The sequence below is a fragment of the Lathamus discolor genome, chromosome Z (genome assembly GCF_037157495.1).
Source record: "Lathamus discolor isolate bLatDis1 chromosome Z, bLatDis1.hap1, whole genome shotgun sequence".
NCBI classification, from domain to species: Eukaryota; Metazoa; Chordata; class Aves; order Psittaciformes; family Psittacidae; genus Lathamus; species Lathamus discolor.
The window spans coordinates 55,379,512-55,401,096 of NC_088909.1; the positions used below are offsets into that span (position 1 = coordinate 55,379,512).

Consider the following 21,585-nt stretch of genomic DNA (forward strand, 5'->3'; position numbering starts at 1 on the left):
GCATTTTAGTGTGCATACCTTATGCTTGCCCCTGTCTTTCCCAGTTACATTGGAGCTATCTCCAGAGAAAAGACCTGAGGAATTGTGCAGTCTCCATTACTTTTTGCCCTTGTCCTCACAACCCCTGACTTAGAAAATGCATGTCCGTATCTTCTATGCTACTGGTTAAGGAGAGGAAATTTAACTTGTATGACGTCAGAACGTTGACTGTCTAATGACCAATGTGCTTCCAAGGGTTTGGGATCAAATTTGTTCTGACTTTCTGAGCTTTGTTTAAATCAGGAAGTGCAAACTAGCACTATAAAATATGCACCACCTGCTCATTTCTCTGTACTATGCTTCAAAAATGAAGCTAAAAATGGTCTTTTAGAGCTAATACCATTCCTGAAGCACCCATAAGTTTCTGCCTCTCATCAGCTGGAGTTTAGTATTAATGTGCACTTGAGAGTTACTTCCAAATTGTTATGGTGACTACCTCAGCCTACAATAAGTCTTCCCAGAGGTTTACTGAGAATTTGTTGAAGGTGGCTGATCTCCTGCTCTACAAAATCTTAGTAAGATAGGATAGCAAAAGTTCTATTTTGCTAGTTTTTAATCTTCCTGAGTGTATCCTTATCATAAGGCTTTGTTTCCTGTTCCTGTTCTCTCTGTGAGCTTAGGTGGTGGTGCACTTGTATTGGGTCAAGAACAAGATCAGAAAGGAGAAGGATTCAACCCAGCTGAATCTTTTGTGGGGTCCATCAGCCAGCTCAACATTTGGGACCACGTCCTTTCTCCACAGCAGGTAAGTCCTTACTGCAGTGTTTGAGCACAGGGCTCTGAGCTTAGGATGAACATTTGAAAAGGCATTCCAAGTTAGCATATTGGATAGACCTGTATTCCCACAGAAGTCAGTGGGGACGAGATGAAGCTCTAGCTTAGGATAATAATCTTAGCACAGGAAGTAGAGGTGTAATAAAACCAACACTGAGCAGCCTTCTGTTTTGGCTGAGCCTTTCTGTATTATGTAACTTTGAAAGAGTAGTGAAGGCATGCACAAAAGCTAGCAATCCTGTTAGAACAGGGAGAAAACCCAATGAAATGAGCAAAGGACTTGCTTTACAGGTTATAATTCCCTCATCTTGCTGTGTGAAGGCAGTGGTAAAACTTCAGAGGGGTGGCATCAGAATTTATGAATGCATTAGACACTATGAAAAATCTGAGCTATATAGCCCCAGGAAAAGTCTGAATGGGCAGAGTAACTAAATACTAGGCTGTTTTTATTGAGGTACCAAAAATAAAGGTTTGTCAATAACCTTTCACAGAGTTAAGAACTCAGTGTAGATCAAAAGATGTCTGCAAGAGCAGTGATTGCTCAGCTTCTCTTGGAGACAAGCTTCAGTTCTCAGTTATCCTCAGAGTGATTTTATAATTTTTTAACATGTATTTGGGATCTCCCGTTTCAGTTCATGAGCATTGTTTCTGTCTGCCACCAGGCACTGCTGTGAAGAGCCCGACTCTGTATACTTGATTACCTCACCATAGGTGCTGGAGGCTGCTGCTAGATGTCTTCGCTCCAGGCTGAACCAGCCTTGGTCCCACAGCCTTTCCTCAAACGACAAATGCTCTATTCCGTCTCCTTTTTGATGCCCTCCCCTGAACTTGCTCCAGCCTGTCAGTGTCTTTCTTGTCCGGGGATCCCAAAATGCAATGCAGTACTTCAGACATGGTCTAACAAGCACTGAGAAGAGAGCTTCCTACATTTTCTGGTTGTGACCTTATTCACACAGCCAAAAATTATGTTGATCCTCATTATTGCCAGGGTGCACAGCTGTCTGATACTCATCTCTGCCTGCCAGAGCCCTAGGTCCTTTTTCACAGAGCTCCTCTGTCTCCAGGATTTCCCCAGCTTGTATCAATAAGAGGTTTTTCCTGTTGAATTTCATGAGGTCTGTGTTGGCCTATTTCTCCATCCTGTCAAGGTTCCTGTGGATGCAATTCTGCCTTTGAGCATACTGATTGGGCGTTCCAGTTTGATATTATCTGAAAACCTGATGACAGTGTACTCCATCACCACTTTCTGGTCACTAGTATTTCAATCCTGAAGTCAGAAATTATGAAACTGTTAGTGACACTAGAATAACAAGGACTAATGTTCAAAGTTAGAGCCATTTCTTGGAGAAAAGGTCTTTGGGTCAAAAGGTTTTGCTCTTCTTCTTTTTAAAGTTTTACCACTATTTGGTGGTTTGTGATCCATGATCAAGATAAATAATGAACAGAAAATAGATGCTTCCAGCATCCAAGTGTCTCCTCTCCCTTTCTCCTTTTCTTGATACTTCGTCTTCCTGCTAGGTTCAGAGCTGTCCAGAAATCTGCTACTGTCCCTGGCTTTTGGGGTCACCAATTGTTGCATTGCTAAGTCAAAATCTTAAGGGTTTTGCTCACTAGCAGTTTTGAAGCTCGTAAGTATAGATGTGATTTTACAGAACACACTGGAGAAGACATAAAGTGCAATATTCTGAGTCTTTCTCAATAGTCACCTGTCTAATCAAGTGACAGACTTGGTTAAATTCCTATTTGCTTCAAGTGCAGTACAATTAGGACAAGGAAGAAAATCCTGCCCTTCATTTATGGTATCCTTATTACTGATCTGGAAAGACAGATGTGAGACCAGACAGGGAGCTGAGCCAGGTAAGCTTCCTATAAAATTATTACCTCATTCTTTTCAGAGCTTAGGATAGTAAATCACTATCGTTGTCTCTTATCAGGATTGCTGTGGCCAGCTGGAACTGTTCAGTAAGTCTTACCTTTCTATTCTCAGCCATAAAAGAAAGCAGGGTGACAGAATATGTTGTCCAGTGAGAACAACATGAAGGCAAAGTCTACTCTTAAGATTTCTCTGTGTACTTTAGTTGCTCATCCACTTGCACATTAATTTTCTATAGACAATCCAACAGTCTGGTTGTTTGGTTGCTGAACACACAACAATAGAAATATGAGTAGTCTGTATGGGACTGTGAGGTCCTTTCTGGCTTCCATTCCCCATCATATGGCTTGGAAGGGCTGATTCCCAAACCTGCCTTTCCCACACTTTCCCTACAGATTCCTAGCAGTTTGTTTGCAGCACTTGGCCTAAGCAGTTTCCATCAGCACGTACTGTTGAAGTGAAATCTTTGGAACAGAGTCAGAATAAACAGAGCATATTGGTCTCTTCTCCAGCTAAGCTGACCCTAGAACAGTCTGATCCACCTCAGTAGCATTCAGGGTAGAGGAAATGAGAGAATGATTCAGTCTGCAGGTCATGGTGTACCTTCTTTTCTGACAAAGGACAGTGTAGCACATCATCCTTGGTAGTCCACTGGAGACTTGACAGAAGCCAGACACCGTTCTGCAAAATGCAGTTTCCATACGGTTTGACATGAACTGGGCACTCTTGTGCTTTCTAACCAGTTAGCTGTGCCCTGAAGCCATGCTGCATCTACTGATGGATAGGCTGGTTGTGTTGAGATGTACACAGCCCACTGGGCTGCTCATCTTTGCTCTTTATTTATTTTTTCACACTACTGAAGGTAACATTCCTTCCTCCCTGCCAAGGAATTACTGGACTGTCCCTGTAGCATGAAAGAGCCAAAGAGTAGGAAGTAGTCTCAGTAGCCTAATTACTACATGTTTTCTTAATTGAATAACCATCTTTTTTCCATAAACCACTTCCCTCCCTGATATCTTAAAAGAAGAGGAAGTCTTTTATTACCACTTTATTGCACATGTATCCTCCTCAGAGCACATGTGGTTTTTTCAGCAGTTCCGTGGCTGAGATATAATGGCATCCGCACTGACAGGGAGAAACGTAACGAGGAGTACGGTTCCAATAATGCACCGTAATCCCAGTCACCTTATGGGACTACGTTTCCTTTCTGTTCCTGGAGTTACAGTGAGCAAAGGTAGTGCTGAGTGAATTCTAAGTTCTGGCCTTTCATTTGCAGTTTTACAACACTTTTATGTAGCAAAATCTCCCTGAGCAGCCAGTGGCACTAGACAGTCTTCTTTTTTACAAACACTGGTGTCAGGACATCTGAGCTCCTTCCAAGGAACCGCTATGGAATATTTATGTGACATCCCATCATTAAGGATCTATCTGCATATTCTTACTATTGCATGTAGTTTACACAGGTGTCTGAATAGCTTAAAAGCGTTGTTGAATCTGCTGTTGTAGTCCCCAGGTTCCTTCTCTTGGTGGCCAGACAGAAACATGATGACATTACTATGAGTAATGTGACTCAAAGTCACAATGGAGAAGCACAAATATTTTCACTTTATTAGCTTACTTTTTTTTTTACATTAAAACACTGTACTGAAATAGCTTGAGGATTCACATTGGTATTTCAGTTTCTTGCAATAAGAATGCAAAAGAAACCCCTAGTGGTGCCATTAAAGAACTCATGTTTTAAATGGAAAACTTTTCCATCAAAGAAATTTGACCAGATCTGCTCTCAAGATAGTAATCTGCTGTTGATCTTACAGTGTGTTCCTTTTTTTCTCCTATCTTTATTTTGCCTATATAATTCCTATTTCAGTACAGGGTTAGTTGTGGCTCTGTCCTGCAGTGCCAATAGTGCTGTTAGTATTGGTGTGGGTAGGCCTTGTCTGCAGTGTTTTGAATAGCCTAGTACATTGAATTCACAGAGCTCATGTCCTGGAAACAGCAGGTATATTAAACTGCTCCTTTTTGTGTTTCTGTTCCTTAAATGTAGTACAGTGCTAGCAGAGTTTGCAGAATGCAGATCTTCAGCGTCAAATTCCTCTTGCCTCCTATTTGACATTTTTCTGCAAATTAAGTTTTGTCTTCAGGTTGCATCCTCGTATCTGCCTTTTGTATGACACAAATACACACATTTACTTTCACACCAACAAACCCAGTTGTGTTTCGAGAACTGTGTGTTACGCTTTACTTGTATGAAGTATTCCTTCATGTGCAAGTTGCCTTGGCACATGCCTGTCCATAGCTAGCTGCTTGTAAGTACAGAATAACAAGCAGTTCAGCCAGAAGCAACGAATGCTAGGAGGAATGAACATCACTTATTCAGTGATTTGTTCTAGCGTTGCATGTAGATGGGGAAGGAATGTTTTTTACAATTTTTTCCCACATGGTCCTTAAACAGCACCTAATCAACTGTTTTAAATCCATAGGTAAAATCGCTGGCTACATCCTGTCCAGAAGAACTCCAAAAAGGAAATATACTAGCCTGGCCAGATTTCCTGCCAGGAGTTGTTGGAAGAGTGAAGATAGATTACAAGAGTATATTTTGTGCTGGTTAGAACTTTATTTCCAGAACCCTTTTTTTTTGAACAATATTATAAGACACTTTTATGATGTCAAATATGCTAGCTTGCAGCCTTTGCCCTACTAACCTTGCGTAAATTATTTTGATAATTTGACCACTAGAACATTCCTCAAATTCCAGGATTTTGTAACAGAAGTTCATTGGAATCTCTGACAGAGATTTATTGCTTCCTGAACTGAGATGGGGAAAGAGTGAAGATGGTGTGGGGTCAGAAAGAAATTTTTCTTGTCTGTTATTCTAAAAATGTAGTAGGTATTAAAATACCTACTGCCTCCTTACCTCTTTTCCTACAGATTCCTTTTCTGATGTTACATGTTGATGACTCTCAAAACCTTTTGAACCTGAGCAGAATGTAGCATACATTAACACTTCCCAAAGCTTTCTCCTGAGTAAACTTACACAGGATCAAACAATCAGAAAAAATTTATTCATTTCACCACATAGATGTATCTCTTACTGTATGCATGTGTTTTGTCCACAGACTGTCCCTCTTTGCAAGGATCCATACCACATCTGCGGGCCTCTTCTGCTGATTTAAAGCCAGGGTCAAAAGTGAGCCTTTCCTGTGACCCAGGCTTCCAGATAGTGGGAAACTCTGTTCAACACTGCCTTAACCTGGGACAGTGGACACGGCCTTTTCCCCGTTGTGAAAGTGAGTTGTCTTAGTGGTCTGGCAGGATTAGGAAACCCTGGTTTTCATTTGTACCCTATCATTATTACCCTATCACAGTGCAGCTGTGATGCAGTTGAATCCATCCACGTTACAGCATATGCATACATGCTTAAAGCTAAAGTTACTGAGTAGGAACTACACCATAATCAAACCATGATCTGATGATGCCACCTTTTTGAGTCATTTTTTAATGCCCATGGCAGAAATGAGTCTATTTGGATCCACAATCTGATACTCCAGGTATTCCTCTGCAGTGACACCAGGAGTGTGGAAGATGCACAGGAAATTCTACAATATCTATGTGATTTTTAAACGTCATTTAGAATGTCTGTTTTTAAGTATGTTACGGAGTAATTTGTTTAAAGGTGGCAGGTATTTCTGTCAGAAATTAGAAGTGCTCAGCCTGTTCCACAGGAACATGATGAATTAAAGGCAGTTAAGATAGCCATTTTCTGCATAAAGAACTACAGGGCTTATAGTGGAAGGTGTGGTACAGAAAAGGTTCTTCTACTGATGAATCAGGCTCACTCTCATCATTGCCCTTACCCACCAGGATCCTTTTCCTCTTCCTGTACCAAAGGTCCCCAAAACCACAGGTCCTCACCCGCTGACAGCCTGTCTGTTACAGGTTCTTCGGTTCTATCCCTCTGTAGCAAGTACTTGGCTTCAGTTACTATGGGCTCTAAACACTTCACAGTATATTTTTGTGTGATCCTTGCACATGGCTGAGGAGCCAGGACTTGCTAAAACCCATGCAGTTAGACAGGTGAGCTTTATAGCTGTTGGAATAAGTTTATGTAATCTTGATTGAAATGAAGATGCACAGAATCAGCTCTCATAGGATAAATAGCAACTTCCAGCAGGCAGGTATAGTGATGCCTTCCGCTGGCACAGCTGGGATTAGAAGGACTTCTTTATTACAGTCAAAGTCAAAGTGATGCCCAAGCTTGTACGTGAGGTCAGTTCCAATTTCTCCATTGTTCACGCACTCCCTGGTCTCAGACCAGTACTGTAACCTCTTAGGAGTAATCTGTTAGCTAGTTTTGCAATGTTCAAACACAGTAACATTGAGCTTGTTTTTCAGTGAATGGAAATATGGGAACGTCCATGGAGGCAAGCTTACTTTTTCCTTAAACTCACCAAGAATCAGTGATTATCAGGGGAAGTGTGCTGTGACTGAAGGGCATCTGCTCAGATCTCAAATGATGGATGGCTCCTCCAGAGCTAGGAGAATAGGAGCTGGAGAGTCCTGCTCAGGCTATGATTGATAAGTAACTACAAAACAAGGGCCTCCACCAAATCCAGAATCAATGAGCATCAGGAAAGCTCTGGACCCCCTTGTGGATAGGATTCTACAGTTGCAGAGAAAAGAATCTCCAGTGGTGGCTCTCATGTGGGATTACTTCGAAGTTGATCTGTCCTTGCTCTGCTAATGTCTGTGCTTTCTTTTCACTCATGTCACAGGAATCAGCTGTGGAGTGCCTCCACCTTTAGAGAACGGATATTATTCAGCTGAGGACTTTTTTGCTGGCAGTACTGTCACCTATCGCTGCAACAGTGGGTACTATTTGTTGGGCGACTCCAGGATGCTGTGCCTGGACAATGGGAGCTGGAACAGCATTTCACGGTCTTGCCTCGGTGAGGTGTACCATACACTTGGGTGCCATGGGCTGTGCACTTCTCGTGTGCCCTTGGGTTTGGGTGGGAATTCATTCTGAATTGTGAAGACTGACCAGAGTCTCAGAAATCACACTCCAGAATACTCACTTTTCTGAAGTACTGTGCTCAGCATTATATTAAATCAAAACGACATTCTGGCATCTTTCTGTGTCAGTCCTCTTGTGTGCCCCACATCCTGTACTTAATAAGCCTTCATTGCATTCCCAGTCTCTTTCCTCCCAGGTTCATTTAGCCCTAGAGTTCTTGCATTCTGTGCTTCTAACCTGTACATTTGCCTGTGCTTCAGCACACTCTCAGTGTCCCATACTCCCTGACCAGATACTTTTAGATGTTCCATGCATGGAGAGTGGAATGTTTAATATCAAGTTTGTTTATTTGAAGATAGTTGATGCTACACAGGATTTCTCAGTTATCAGAGGGATAAAACATGTACTGCATAATGCAGTACAAATAAATCCAAGTTACACTTAGCACAATATAGCAATTGCAATATACAGTTCAGTCACAATACCAATGTGTTTCCCATTATCAGTCTATAATATCATCTCTGTCATGACGCTAGGTGTCCTCAGTAGCCACAAATGAATAAATGGGTTAAAGCCAGCACAAGCCCATTCCTAGTTGTCTGGATTTTATACCCTATGTTGGCCTGAGCCACATATTCAATTCCCCCTCACCTCGTGCTGGTGTGGCTAACTCAGAGAGATGTTTGCACGCTTTTAATGTATTCAAGGAGATGCATTTACACCACCAGTTGATACACTGGTTGATAGCTGTTTACTTAAAACAAAGACCACCTTCCCATCCCCTTGCGTTGAGTCAGCTTCTCTTGTAACAGCAGTGGTCAGTCACATCGTGCATTATTCCCTGAGCTTCATGGGGCAGATCACCTTTGCCCATCTCTTCTGCGCCTCTTCGGTTGTGAGAGTTTACTGTTCAGTCACATGCATCTGTCAGCCAGCAGCATTGGATGGCAGCGACTGCACTTGTAAACATAGATGGCATAGCTGCCACACCATAACTTCCTGATCAGATGGGTCTGATGTACCAGATGCAGGTACAGGAGATGAAAGGTGAGACAGAGCAGCATTGTACTGCATACAGAGGACTGAGTGTGGCTGTTCTTTTAGGGCCATATTTTCAGCAGATCTCTGCTGGAACCCACTAGCTAGTTGCACTTGCGCTGGTGCTGTCTGAGTCATACCTAACATGGGATTTGTAGGGTAACAACTGCCAAGATTTGTGTTTGATCTGACTCTTAATTTTGTGTAGGAATGGCACATATTTTTTCAGTCAAGATGAGCAAAAGGAAAGCCAACAGTCTTTTAGTTCTGCCAAAATTCACTTTGGCATAGGATCCACCTGGTTTCATAGCAGTTTCTACCTGGACTCCAGAGCCTCCAAACAGACTCAGTATATTGTTCCTCTCTTTGTTTTACCCCTTTACACTTTATACCCAGGCTCAGAGCAGATGGCTGCAAGGCTGTCCAAATAGTTTGATGTCTGTGCAGTAGAAAGCATGATGTTGAGAAGGAAAAACCCTGTGCCCCACTTTCCAGCTTGCCCCGTCTCTCATGAAGCAGAATAGATTTGGGGGAAAATGAAAACAAGAGTGGCTTTGGCTCCCTGACCCACCCTTTACCTTTCTGATTCATACTCCAGGCAGGTACTAACAAAGCCTGGTACACCTATGCCTTGGGACATTCCTTTTACTCTGTTACAGATCTGATTCTCTGTGTCATTCCACCCTTCCACTGCCTTACAAGACATTATAGGAGGAGCAGTCATTGCAGTTCTGCTCTGGTACCACTTTGCATTCTTCTGATGCTTTTGTAATTGATTTTATTTTAATTAATTGTTTTTATTTGTAATTAATTTGATTTTAATTAACTGTTTCTATTTTAGTGTGCAGGTTTTATCCTGCATGTCAGAAAGTAGCTCCTTTTCTTTTCAGAACATCGTTGGGTTCCCTTCATGCTGGACAGACTCACTCAGCAGTGAAGAATAAACACATCAATTCAGTAAATTTTGTTGCTTTTTTAACCAAGTTGCCTCTTTTTTTTTTCTCCCTGGCAAAGAACTCCATGTGTACATCTTCATGCTGTACCAAGTTCAGCAGCTGTCCTGTAGCAGGGCTTTTAAATGAAGAATTGTTCTATCTCTGACACTCTGATTTATATGAAGAATAATCCCTGATGCCTGCATTTATCAATTAGATAACTTGAAATTGACCCTTTGCAATTTATGACTCATTGTTTACATACCAAGGACACTTTTGTACAGTCAGGATTTGAAAGCTGATAAGAAGTATTCTGGAGTGAGGAATATTTTTTCATTTGTTTTTGCTGTACAGTACCAAGTTACATGGATCATAGATCATCAGTCAGCATTTATAGGCACTACTGTGTATAAATAGCCAATGATAATAACTAATGTATTTTGAACTCATTTTAACTTTTCTGGCAACTGCAGGTACTTCTCATGCCTAGTCTAATGTAATTCTCTTCAGCAAAGATGGGGGTGTAATTATATTTTGTGTTCAGAGTGTTTCTCCCCTGGGCTAAGTTTTCCTGTCTTACAGGTAGGAAGTTTGCAGTATAGAGGATTTCCCAAGCATGTGTTTAATGTAGAAGGCCTCCCTCCTAGTGACTATCCAAACTGCTGGTAGCAGCACATGAGTTACAAGGTCTATTCTTTTACTACTTGGAAACTAGATACTTTTTGTGGAAGCATTGACTGAAGGTTAATAGGATTGGTCTCTGATTTTCTCATATTTTACAATACTATATAGTAAATTATTTAGAAAGCATAAATATTAATGTAAATATTAAATATTTTTACTGGTGCATCAAAAATGTGATTGATGTAAGATTGAGTTTTAATTATACTAATTAAAGGGATTCCTCTTGACAGTTATGGAGACAAATTTAAAGCAGATGCTTGTAAATAGCACCTACAGACATCTTCTTTCTGTTTCTTTTTGGTAGATGTTGATGAATGTGCTGTTGGATCAGACTGTGATGAGCATGCGTCTTGTCTCAACACAAATGGATCATACGTTTGCACTTGCATCCCTCCTTACACAGGAGATGGTAAAAAATGTGCAGGTATGGGAAAGAAACATAAGGCAGGGCTTTCCAAGGTTCTGTATAGCCCAGTATCCTGCCTTCCACTGTAGAAGACAGTTGGCAGTAATTTGTATCTGGGAAGGACAGGGCAGGCATGCTCTCATCTGCAGGTCACTTTGACCTGAATTAAGCTGTGGTGAAGTGTCTCCTTTTGTTTCTTGAGAACTTGCCTCTCCCTGGAAACACAGCTGTCATTTGGGATTCTGCTTTGAGACACACACACGTGCAAAATCCTCTTGCACCTGGTGCACATACACTGAATAGCTGGGAAGGCCATAGTGCGTCATTTCTCAGAGTGGGCTGTTCAGGGGAGAAATAATTGAATGCATGCATCTGACTAGGGCTTGAGCTTCCTGTGAAAACATTAAGCAAGGTAACTTCCCATGAAGAAGACAAACAGTGACACAGGTAAGGGGTTTAGAACTAGATGAAGTATAAAGTCCCTTTCAACCCAAACCATTCCATGATTCTATGTTAGGTTGGGATAAAGGGTGGCTTAGTTGATTTCCTGTTCAGGGCTGTACATGATGGAGTGGGCTTTCCCTCACAGAGGGAAAAATGACTGCAAGATGTGTTTGCTTCTGACAGTGGATGCAAACTCATTTGCAGAGGACTCTTCCATACCAAGATTAATTTACTTGCACGAGTCTTCAGTGCCTGTCGCTTACATACGAGAACAAAGTTGGTAAGGCTGTAAACTGCTAATGAGTGGTTTCCATGTCTCTGCCTTCCTGCTTTCAGAAAATTCCCAAGAATAATGTAACTTGTTTATAAAGTCTGATAGTTATGTTATTAATTATTTCTCTTCTCATCCTCAGAACCAGTGAAGTGCTCTAACCCGGGAAATCCAGAGCATGGCCATTTATACGGGGACACTTATGGTGTTGGCAGTGAAGTAACGTTTTCCTGTGAAGAAGGGTTTCAGCTGGCAGGAGTGACTAAACTTAAATGCATGGAGTCTGGAGAGTGGAGCCACCCAATACCATATTGTGAAGGTGTGGTTCCTGGGAAGAATGCATATTGTCATGTGTGGTGTTAGATGGAAGGGGAAAGTAGTAGTTTAGAGCCTTTAGAGACCACAGCAACTAATGAAACCCTCTCTTAGCAGACCTCTGTCTCTATGTTGAAGTCTCTGTTGTCTTCAGAGACGTAAGCACCAGCTGAAGCTTTTCCAGCAGTGGCTTTTCCAACAGTCATAGTGGCTCTCTCCTACTCAGATTCTCTGAAGTGCCAAATGCATAGATTTATCTCATTGTAATGCAAACATTGAAAGTGTCTTTCTCCTCCACCCAGCCTCCCATTTTCAAGGAACTTGTGGGAACTTGATGTCATAAAGATAATTAACTGTGTTTTAGTAGATAAAAAACAGCCAGAGAGGACAGGCTGGTGCATGTACATATACGTGGTATAACTGAAGAAATTTTTTCAGAAAAGCAGAGCTAAGATGGTGAAGCAATAGGGTAAAATGAAGGAGTGACAAAGACAGTGTCAAAACCACAATTATTTTGTCCATAGGGAGGGATGAATATGGAGTCCTCTTGACAGTCAAGTGTGTGGTTTGTATAAAAATTCCAAATACCTATTTCCAGTTAGTCCAATTTCTCAGTAAGGTGGGGTCAGATAAAGAGCCCTAAATGTCACTTATAGCTAAGTTAAGAACCCAGTGTTACCTAGGGCTTTAAACCTCTTCAAACCTTTGAAGAGAAAAAGCAAATTCTGATTGTATGTTATTTTTTATTTGTGTTGTATCAACCTCTCCTGTGATCCTGTCTTTTTAAAGCTGTATCCTGTGGTGGTCCAGTTATTCCAGAGAATAGTGCCATTTTGGGCTCAAGTTTTACATACCAGAATAAGGTGGTGTACAGGTAGGTATTCAGTATCTTTGAAGTACTAAATTAATAATTGATTGAGAATCAAAGGCGAGTATGGCTGAATTGAGAGAGTGGTTAAACTGAAGGAGAGAAGCAAGATGGTATTACAATAATGCAAAGACTTTTGGTTATAGCTGTGGCTATTCACTAGCAGAGCTGAATATATGCTCCAGTACTACCTTTCTGTGCCCTGCAGAAAAAGGTGCTGTATGTAGGTGTGGATGAAAAAAATGATGGCTGCATATGCACATTGTGTATAAAGACTGTGTGTTTGATAGCACTTCTTTTTTTCTAACTCAGATGCAACGATGGATACAACTTAGTGGGTGAAAAGGAAATTCTGTGCCTTTCTAGTGGCATGTGGAATCATCCTCCCCCCTCCTGTGAAATGGTGACTTGTCCTAGCCCACAGGATATTAGCAATGGAAAATACACACTCACTGGAACAACCTACCTTTCCTCTGTATCATACACCTGTGACAATGGATACAGGTAAATGCAGGAGTGTTCCTGAGCCAAATGCAGGCAGTATAGTTGCTAAAAGGTTTAACTTATGTCTCAAAGAGACAAAGCTGGGATCATTGCCAAGACAAAATACTAAAATAGAATTTAAAAATACTTCTTCATGTCTTGAAGGTACTTTCTGTATTTCATCTTAAATTGGAGCAGTTCATCAAGAAGGTCATTCAAGATTTGATGTATATGTGTATAGTCATTATTTTTGAAAGTTTTCATTTATCTTTAAAGATTACCTTACCCCTACAGTTTAGTGCATACCCATTATTGGTTTTGCTATTGTTTTACAATAGCTTTGCTGAAAGAACCTTCTGCAAGTTACTAATTTACTCTTTGAAATCTTTGTGGAAGTAGGTTATTCTAGGCTTTTATTCTGTTTCACATTTGTATGCAATTACATTGGAAACTCACTTTTAACATGCTGCAATTAAAAATTAATACAGTAATGCTATGCAAGGATGTGGTTTTAAGTACAGGTTTCTGCCTGTCCTGATACCTGCTTGTATCTCTAGCAAATTTACCCTGACGTAAGCAGTCTCCTGTAGAACTGTTTAGGTTTGATTTTTTTCCTGTATTTTCCTGCTGCAAGCATTCTCTTTGTCTAGATCCAGGCAGGTAGGTAAGGTGGGCAAAGCTGCAGCAGAAGTTAGGTGTGTGTGTCTGAGCAGTGCATTGAGGCCCCATATGAATTCCACCTGCTCTCTCTTCAAAATAATCTGAAGACCAGCTTTTTTGACAGCATCAGTAGTCCTTTTTCATGAATAGGAGTGTGAGAGTCTGGCCTCTACTGAAGTCAGGAGAGACCCCTCTTGGTGTCACTGGGGCCAGGAGGTCAGAAGCAAAGCACCTTTTTCCCTCTTCATTCCTCACCTGGACTGAAATGGCAGCCTTAATAATGATCTTTGTGTCTCAGCCTTCAGGGACCCTCTATACTTGTCTGTGCATCTTCAGGGAACTGGAACAGTACACCTCCAGCTTGCAACATTGTCTCCTGTGGATCACCTCCTGCCATCAAAGATGCAGTCATCAATGGAAATAACTATACTTTTGGAAACAGAGTCTCTTACACGTGTAAGGAAGGGTATGTAGATTAGCAGAAGTGGACTAATAGTCAGGACGAGTAAAACTTGTACACTGCTTCACCAGTCTTTTGTAACTGCATGCTATTTCATTTTTACTGCTTCTGTCTTAACTCTCTGGAAATTAAATGTGATGGAGATGCTTTTGTGGGCTGCCAAGTTAGTATGGGACACATAGGCATTTCTTAAAGTAGTTTCAGAGCACCTGCATACACTCTGAAAAAGGAGAATTGTGAGGAGTCACAGGGAATGATAAACCAATTCAATAGGAAGCCCTCTGCCTCGAAGTTACTACAGAACTAGTATTTCTGTGGTAAACTCAAGGCCTTGATCATAAAGAATTCCCTGGCTCATCAGGCTATAGGAAAGCTGTTTGGTGTGTTTTAACAACTGTCTGTTCTGGTGTTCTTAATTCTGCTTCCTTAAAACTATGACTCCTAGTTCATTGAGATGCATTATTTTTCTTTGATTTCTGTCTACTCATTGTAGTGACCTTTTCAAGCCATATGTCATCAAACCTGAGACTCTGTATTTATGATGTCAAGCATAAATGTAATGCTGGACTCTGTTCACAGGCTGTAAAGATAAGCATGTGCAAAGGTTCTCGCAAGATCAGTCTCCTTGAATTTCTTGAAACTGGTCTATCCATAAGGCAGAGCAGGCATCCAGAGCTTTTGCCAGGTCAGGCCCTAAGTGACTGGAGGATTTTCTGCTTGTGATGTAAAAAGGAAGATTGATAAGCTAGGATTATAAACTGGCTTTGCAATATTTGAAAAATAATTGAAGCAAAGCATCCTTATTCAGTTTCTTTGACTGTATTATGATTTTAAAAGCTGCTTCCCCACTGTGCAAATGTTGTAAATTGGTTAGGATAGCAGAATTTAAAGAGGGTCACAGCTGTGTGTGACAGTAAATAGATTGGGTCATATAACACATAATTAGCACATAATAGGCTCTTTTTCTGGAGTCCAGTCATGAGGCTTTGAAAACAAATCCTGCAAACAAAACAAAGCACTTTCACAGATGTTGCTATCAAAATCTGAACAACCAGTTTCCAGCCTGCAGCTGGAAAGAGTCACTGGGAACTTTGCAGTAGTTAATTGTTTCTTTGCTATCTGTGACAGCACACCACAGAGATTTCAAAACTGAGAAAGAAGATAGCCACAAGTACTGTGACTGTACTGTTGCATGTTTAAGCAGCAGGGTTTTGAGTGGGGTGATGAGCAGCAAGGAGTAAGTAATGCTTGTCACTGCATCCCAGAGACAGAAGGGACACTGACAGTAATTATGTGGTAGAATTTTATTGTAGAAGATGATTTCTTCAGATGAATTAATTATGCATTAATTATGGTTCTTGGCTTTTGTAAGAATTTTTACTGTGAGTTTTTTGGTTTTGGGGGGTATTTTTGGGTTTTTTTCAGGAAAAAATTGCCAGTGCATTACATGGCCTTTTGGCGTTTTCATCTCTTCCTTCTCCATTCAATTCTGCTCAAGGGGAAGAATTTGTCGGTGACATCATTTATTTGAGGACTTATGGACTGTCACAGTACGATACTAGGTTTGTTGTAGTTGTTTCAACCAAAATGAAAGTTGAGGAATGGTAATCAGATGAACAGACAAGACGGAAGCAATATGCACAAGGTGTACTAGGATATCTCTCATTGTGATACCTCACCCATGGTCAAGTAGGCCTTACAGTTTTCCTTTTGAAGTTGATCATAGCTTTTGTAAAGGATCTTTCTCTTCTGGGGTACTAGCAAACAAGCTTGTACTGGAGGGGCTTCAGGAAACTGTAGGTAGCATTTGGCAGTGCTTGTCTTTTTGACTTCCTGTGTGGTTTCCTTATCCACAGTTACACATTAGTTGGCCCAGCAACCATCGAGTGCTTAGCCAGTGGCAAGTGGAGTGTGAGTCACCAGCAGTGCCTGGCAGTATCCTGTGACGAACCACCCCATGTGGAAAATGCATCACCAGAGAGTGGGCACCGCCTCTTTGGAGATATAGCTTACTACTTCTGTTCAGATGGCTACAGCCTGGCTGATAACAATCAGCTGCTTTGCAATGCAGAAGGGAAGTGGGTGCCTCCAGAGGGCAGGGAGATGCCCCACTGCATAGCTGATTTCTGTGAAAAGCCATCCACCGTCTCATACAGCATCCTGGAGTCCATTAGTAAAGCTAGATTTGCAGCTGGCTCCATTGTGAGCTTCAAGTGCATGGAAGGCTTTGTTCTGAACACTTCGGCCAAGATCGAGTGCCTTCGAGGGGGCCAGTGGAATCCTTCTCCTTTGAGCATCCAGTGCATCCCTGTTCGCTGTGGAGAGCCTCCCCACATTAGCAATGGCTATGCCAGTGGGGCCAACTACAGCTTCGGAGCAGTGGTGGCTTACAGCTGCAACAAAGGGTTCTACATCAAGGGAGAGAAGAAGCGGACCTGTGAGGCCACTGGCAACTGGAGTGGCAGTTTGCCCACATGCCACCCGGTGTCATGTGGAGAACCACCACAGCTTGAGAATGGCTTTATTGAGGTATAGAATGAATTTTCTCATCTGCCTGGTAATAGCAAACTGAGTATGACTACACAATTTCTTTTGCTGGGGTTTTCTGTTTTGCTCTTCTGTTAAAACTGAAGACATCACTGGATTTAATAAGCAAAGGGAGGAACAGGTGGATTTGCGCCAGAATCATGTCTGAAAAACATGGACACTTCCGTGGGATCTCCTGTCTTAAAGTGGGTTTTCTGTTAGGAGAGTCAAGATGCAATATGGCAATTAATTGATTTCCTTAATGTCTTACTCTTAATTTGTTTGTCCCATGGGTGCCTTTCCAGTGCCATCTGGAGACGTTCGAAGTACTGTTGCCAATTGACAAGCCTTACTCTATACTTACTTACTCTTACACTTACACTGCTATAAAAAGAATCTGATTTGCGATAGATAAATCACCTTAGGATATTTTCTCTCATTTTGATGCAAGCACACTTTACTGAAGTCAGAACTTCTCTTTTCTTATGAGATTACATTGCAACAATGCCTAAAGTTAAAAATCCCCTTGTGGCAGCCCAGACCTGTAACAATTACTTAGCATGTGTTGTGCTTTGATGCACAAGGGTAATATTGTGACAAGGAAGATCATAAACAGTGTTGTAAAGATTAAACCATTGAATTTTTAAAGCACTTTTTTATTTTTCTGAACGTCCTCCCCTCCTTCCTTACATCTAGCTACCAGGGAATCTGCATTTGCTAAAAATTGGGGGATGTTGTATCTGATAGGGATGCTGGGGAGGGACTCTTCATCAGGGACTGTAGTGACAGGACAAGGGGTAACGGGTTAAAACTTAAACAGGGGAAGTTTAGATTGGATATGAGGAGGAAATTCTTTCCTGTTAGGGTGGTGAGGCACTGGAATGTGCTGCCCAGGGAGGCTGTGAATGCTCCATCCCTGGCGGTGTTCAAGGCCAGGTTGGATGAAGCCTTGTGTGGGCTGGTTTAGTGTGAGGTGTCCCTGCCCATGGCAGGGGGGTTGGAACTAGATGATCTTGAGGTCCTTTCCAACCCTAACTATTCTATGATTCTATGATTCCTTGCATGGGCTTCCAGCAGCAATAGCAGCAATTTCTGTTCAGACTGCCACACAGATACATCCTCTAATTAACACGTATCATTCTGTGTGTCTTCCTTAGGTAGGACCACCCCTGCAGATATTCCTTCCAGTCAGAGACATTTTTAATACCACAGTCAGAGCTCAGCCTGCAACTTTGAGGGCCTTCTGAGCTGGCTGCTCCAGACGCTGTAGATGCATACGTCGGCATTTATAAACATCTGGTAGTAGTACATCTGAGGACTCCAGCCTTGAAAATGCCTGTAGGCTAAAGAATCATACCAACAATAGGCCATTTCATGGCAGCGTCTTCTGGCCCATTTCTTTTCTGTTTTCGTGTCTACACATATTTTGACCTCATGGGCTAGGAAGGGGGAAAGGCAGAGGAACTGTTCTACAGCTTTTACCTTTAAGCCTTGAATTTTCTGGTTTGATACTGCTGTCAGATTTCCTGACAGCAGAGTGCATCATTTGAGGCAAGACATTCTATGTCAGTTACTTGCATTCATTCCGTTAAGACAGTCTTTACTGCTCTCTGGGATTCAGCTAGAAGCTAGACCAAGAGAACACAAGAAATTAAATCAGCTTCCTATTGCCCCAGTCACGCATCTTCAGACATGTCCTTGTCTTATCTGTTTTGCAGGAAACAACTGGACACTTCTTTGAGGATAAGGCAAATTACCAGTGTGAGTCTGGCTACCAGATGGTTGGGAGCTCAGTGTTTACCTGCCAAGCCAATCGGCAGTGGTACAGTGAATCACCTCCTTACTGTGTTCCTCTCAGCTGTGGTAAACCACCACCCATCCGTCATGGCTACTCCAAGGGAGAAACTTTTGATATGGGCTCCAAAGTTGAGTTTTTTTGTGACGAAGGCTATGAACTGATTGGAGATGTTTCTTGGACATGTCAGAAGTCTGGGAAATGGAGCAAAAAGCAAAGCCCAAAGTGTGTGCCAACAAAATGTCCAGAACCACCCTTGGCAGAAAACCAGCTGGTCTTGAGGGAAGTGACTTACCAAGTCGGTGTTGTACAGTTCTCTTGCAAGGAGGGTTATGTTTTGCATGGCTCCTCTGTGCTGAAATGCTTGCCCTCCCAACAATGGAATGATTCCTTTCCCTTTTGCAAGGTAGTACAGTGTTCTGCACCTCCATACATCCCCTTTGGTAACCCCTTGACTTCATCACTTCATTTCGGTAGCACTGTGAAATACATCTGCGTGGATGGATTTTTACTGAAAGGAGAGCCTACCATCAGATGCCAGGCTGATGGCTCATGGAGTTTGCCTTTGCCAGAATGTATTCCTGTGGAGTGCCCCCAACCAGAAGAAATTCAGAATGGCATTGTTGATGTGCAGGGCCTCACCTTCCTTAGCACAGCCCTCTATACGTGTAAACCAGGCTTTGAACTGGTGGGGAACACAACTATCCTCTGTGGAGAAGATGGCCAGTGGCTTGGAGGAAGACCAGCTTGCAAACCTGTTCAATGCCCAAGGCCTAAGAAGATCCTTAATGGCAAATGCTCATTCACAAACTTCCATTACGGGCAGACTGTAAGGTATTCCTGTGACAGAGGTTTTCAGCTCCAAGGGGAGGAAATGCTGAGATGCCTAGAGACAGGGGACTGGAGCACAGAGGTTCCCTCCTGCAAAGCCATAAATTGCCAGCCCCCTCAGCCCATTGAGAATGGCTTTGTGGAGGGTGCAGATTATAGCTATGGGGCCATGGTCATTTACAGCTGTGTGCCAGGCTTCCAGCTGTCTGGCCTTGCCATGCAGACCTGTGAAGAATCAGGCTGGTCTAGCTCCACACCAACCTGTCTCCCAACCGATTGTGGCCTGCCTCCCCACATTGACTTTGGTGAGTACGTGCAAGTGAGGCATGGGGAAAGGCGTTCTGACCAGGAGAGCATTACAGAGAGCCCCTCCCTTTCACATACGTTAATGGCTGACAGTTTGAAAGACTTCAAAAGTTCTTTGCAGGTGGGTGGTGCAATGCAGGTGACCACTTTCTTATTTGGAACTATAATTTTATACTCATGTTACTCTGGCTACGAGCTTCTGGGAAACCCTGTTCTATCCTGCCAAGAAGATGGGGCTTGGAATGGCAGTGCACCTGCTTGTGTTTCAATAGAGTGCACCTTGTTATCTCCCCCAGAGAATGGTTTTTTACACTTCACTGAGAACACGCTTGGCAGTGCAGTGCAGTACACCTGTAATCCAGGGTTCACACTTGTTGGCTCTGACACACGACTGTGTTTGCCAAGTCGGCAGTGGAGCGACACTGCTCCATATTGCAAAGCAATAATGTGCAACTTACCTACCCAGCTTATGAATGGGAACATAACAGGGGAAAACTTCACGTATGGGAGTGTTGTATACTATGAATGTGATCCTGGATACCAGTTAAATGGCCCCACAGAGAGAAGATGCCAAGAGAACCAGAAATGGAGTGGCAGTGAACCGATTTGCATTCCTGTTTCCTGCAGCCCACCACCAGTTCTGGAGAATGGTCAGGTGACTGGAGAGGAGTACACATTCCAGAGGCATACAGAGTACAGCTGCAATGAAGGTTTCCTGTTAGATGGGGACAGGAGAAGGGTGTGCCTTGAAAATGGAAGCTGGAGTGGAATCGCTCCAGTTTGCAAAGCTGTGACCTGTCCTGTACTGCTGCCTCTCCTCAATGGGAGAATCATTGGCTCAGATTTTGGCTTTAAGAAAGAAGTGCACTATCACTGCAACGAAGGTTATAGCCTGCAAGGAGTGTCTACACTTACCTGTCAGAGTGATGGTACCTGGGACTCAGAAGCTCCACATTGTGAGCCAGTCATTTGTGGACCTCCTGAAGACATCTCCCATGGCTTTCTAAATGGCTCAGGCTCTACCTATGGGGAATTTGCCCAGTATGTGTGCTTTGCTGGTTATGAGCTACATGGCAATCCATTACGTCAGTGTTTATCCAATGGCTCCTGGAGTGGAAGGCTTCCATCTTGCCTACCCTGCCTGTGTCCTTCACCACAGATTCAGAATGGGGTCGTTCTTGGTACAGATTTCAGCTGTGGGAGGAGTGCCCAGTTTCAGTGCCTGGAGGGCTTCAAACTGCTAGGGCCTTCTGAAGTCACTTGCGAGGCAGCTGGCAAGTGGAGTTCTGGGTTTCCTCGCTGTGGGCAGATTTCCTGCGGCTCTCCGCCCATCATCCCTAACACATTTATCAATGGAAGCAGCTCTACAGATGAAAACACCATCATCTATACCTGCTTGACAGGTTTTGTCATGCAGGGGAGTCCAGAACTGACTTGTGCGGAGACTGGTGTCTGGAAGAAGCCATACCCAAGCTGTGAGCTGTTAAGCTGTGGCCCACCACCTTCTGTGCCAAATGCAGAGGTTCTTGGGAACACTTACACCTATGGGAGCAAGGTCCAGTACAGGTAAGAATGCTGCTGCCTGCTGCCATTCTGTTTCCATAAAATCTCTGAAGGAATGAAAATGGAAGGTTTATGCACTCTCAGTTAGTGCAAGTTTTCAAAGGGAAAGTTAATCCCTATCACATGCTGAAATAGACAAAGCCCGTGTTCCCATGCACATATAAAATATTATTTGGACCGCTGTCAAAATTCAAACAAGGTATTTCAGCCTGTTGGGCTGCATTTCACCACCTCTGATTTCCCATTTCCCTTTTGTGTTCCTCTTCTGTCGAACACGGGTCTGCACATTCAGGTTTTATT

At 42.6% G+C, this 21,585-nt stretch overlaps 1 protein-coding gene across 1 annotated transcript in view; it reads left to right on the forward strand.

Annotated features, from left to right (window-relative positions):
• Positions 1-21,585, forward strand: part of SVEP1 (sushi, von Willebrand factor type A, EGF and pentraxin domain containing 1) — a 128,669-nt gene that overhangs the window by 82,691 nt on the left and 24,393 nt on the right. Inside the window, exons 28-38 of the mRNA XM_065661517.1 lie at positions 660-784; positions 5,167-5,290; positions 5,803-5,973; positions 7,459-7,632; positions 10,662-10,781; positions 11,621-11,797; positions 12,583-12,667; positions 12,974-13,165; positions 14,103-14,270; positions 16,121-16,793; positions 18,509-21,288. Coding sequence (XP_065517589.1) covers positions 660-784; positions 5,167-5,290; positions 5,803-5,973; positions 7,459-7,632; positions 10,662-10,781; positions 11,621-11,797; positions 12,583-12,667; positions 12,974-13,165; positions 14,103-14,270; positions 16,121-16,793; positions 18,509-21,288 — 4,789 coding nt within the window. The remainder of the gene's footprint in view (positions 1-659; positions 785-5,166; positions 5,291-5,802; positions 5,974-7,458; positions 7,633-10,661; positions 10,782-11,620; positions 11,798-12,582; positions 12,668-12,973; positions 13,166-14,102; positions 14,271-16,120; positions 16,794-18,508; positions 21,289-21,585) is intronic.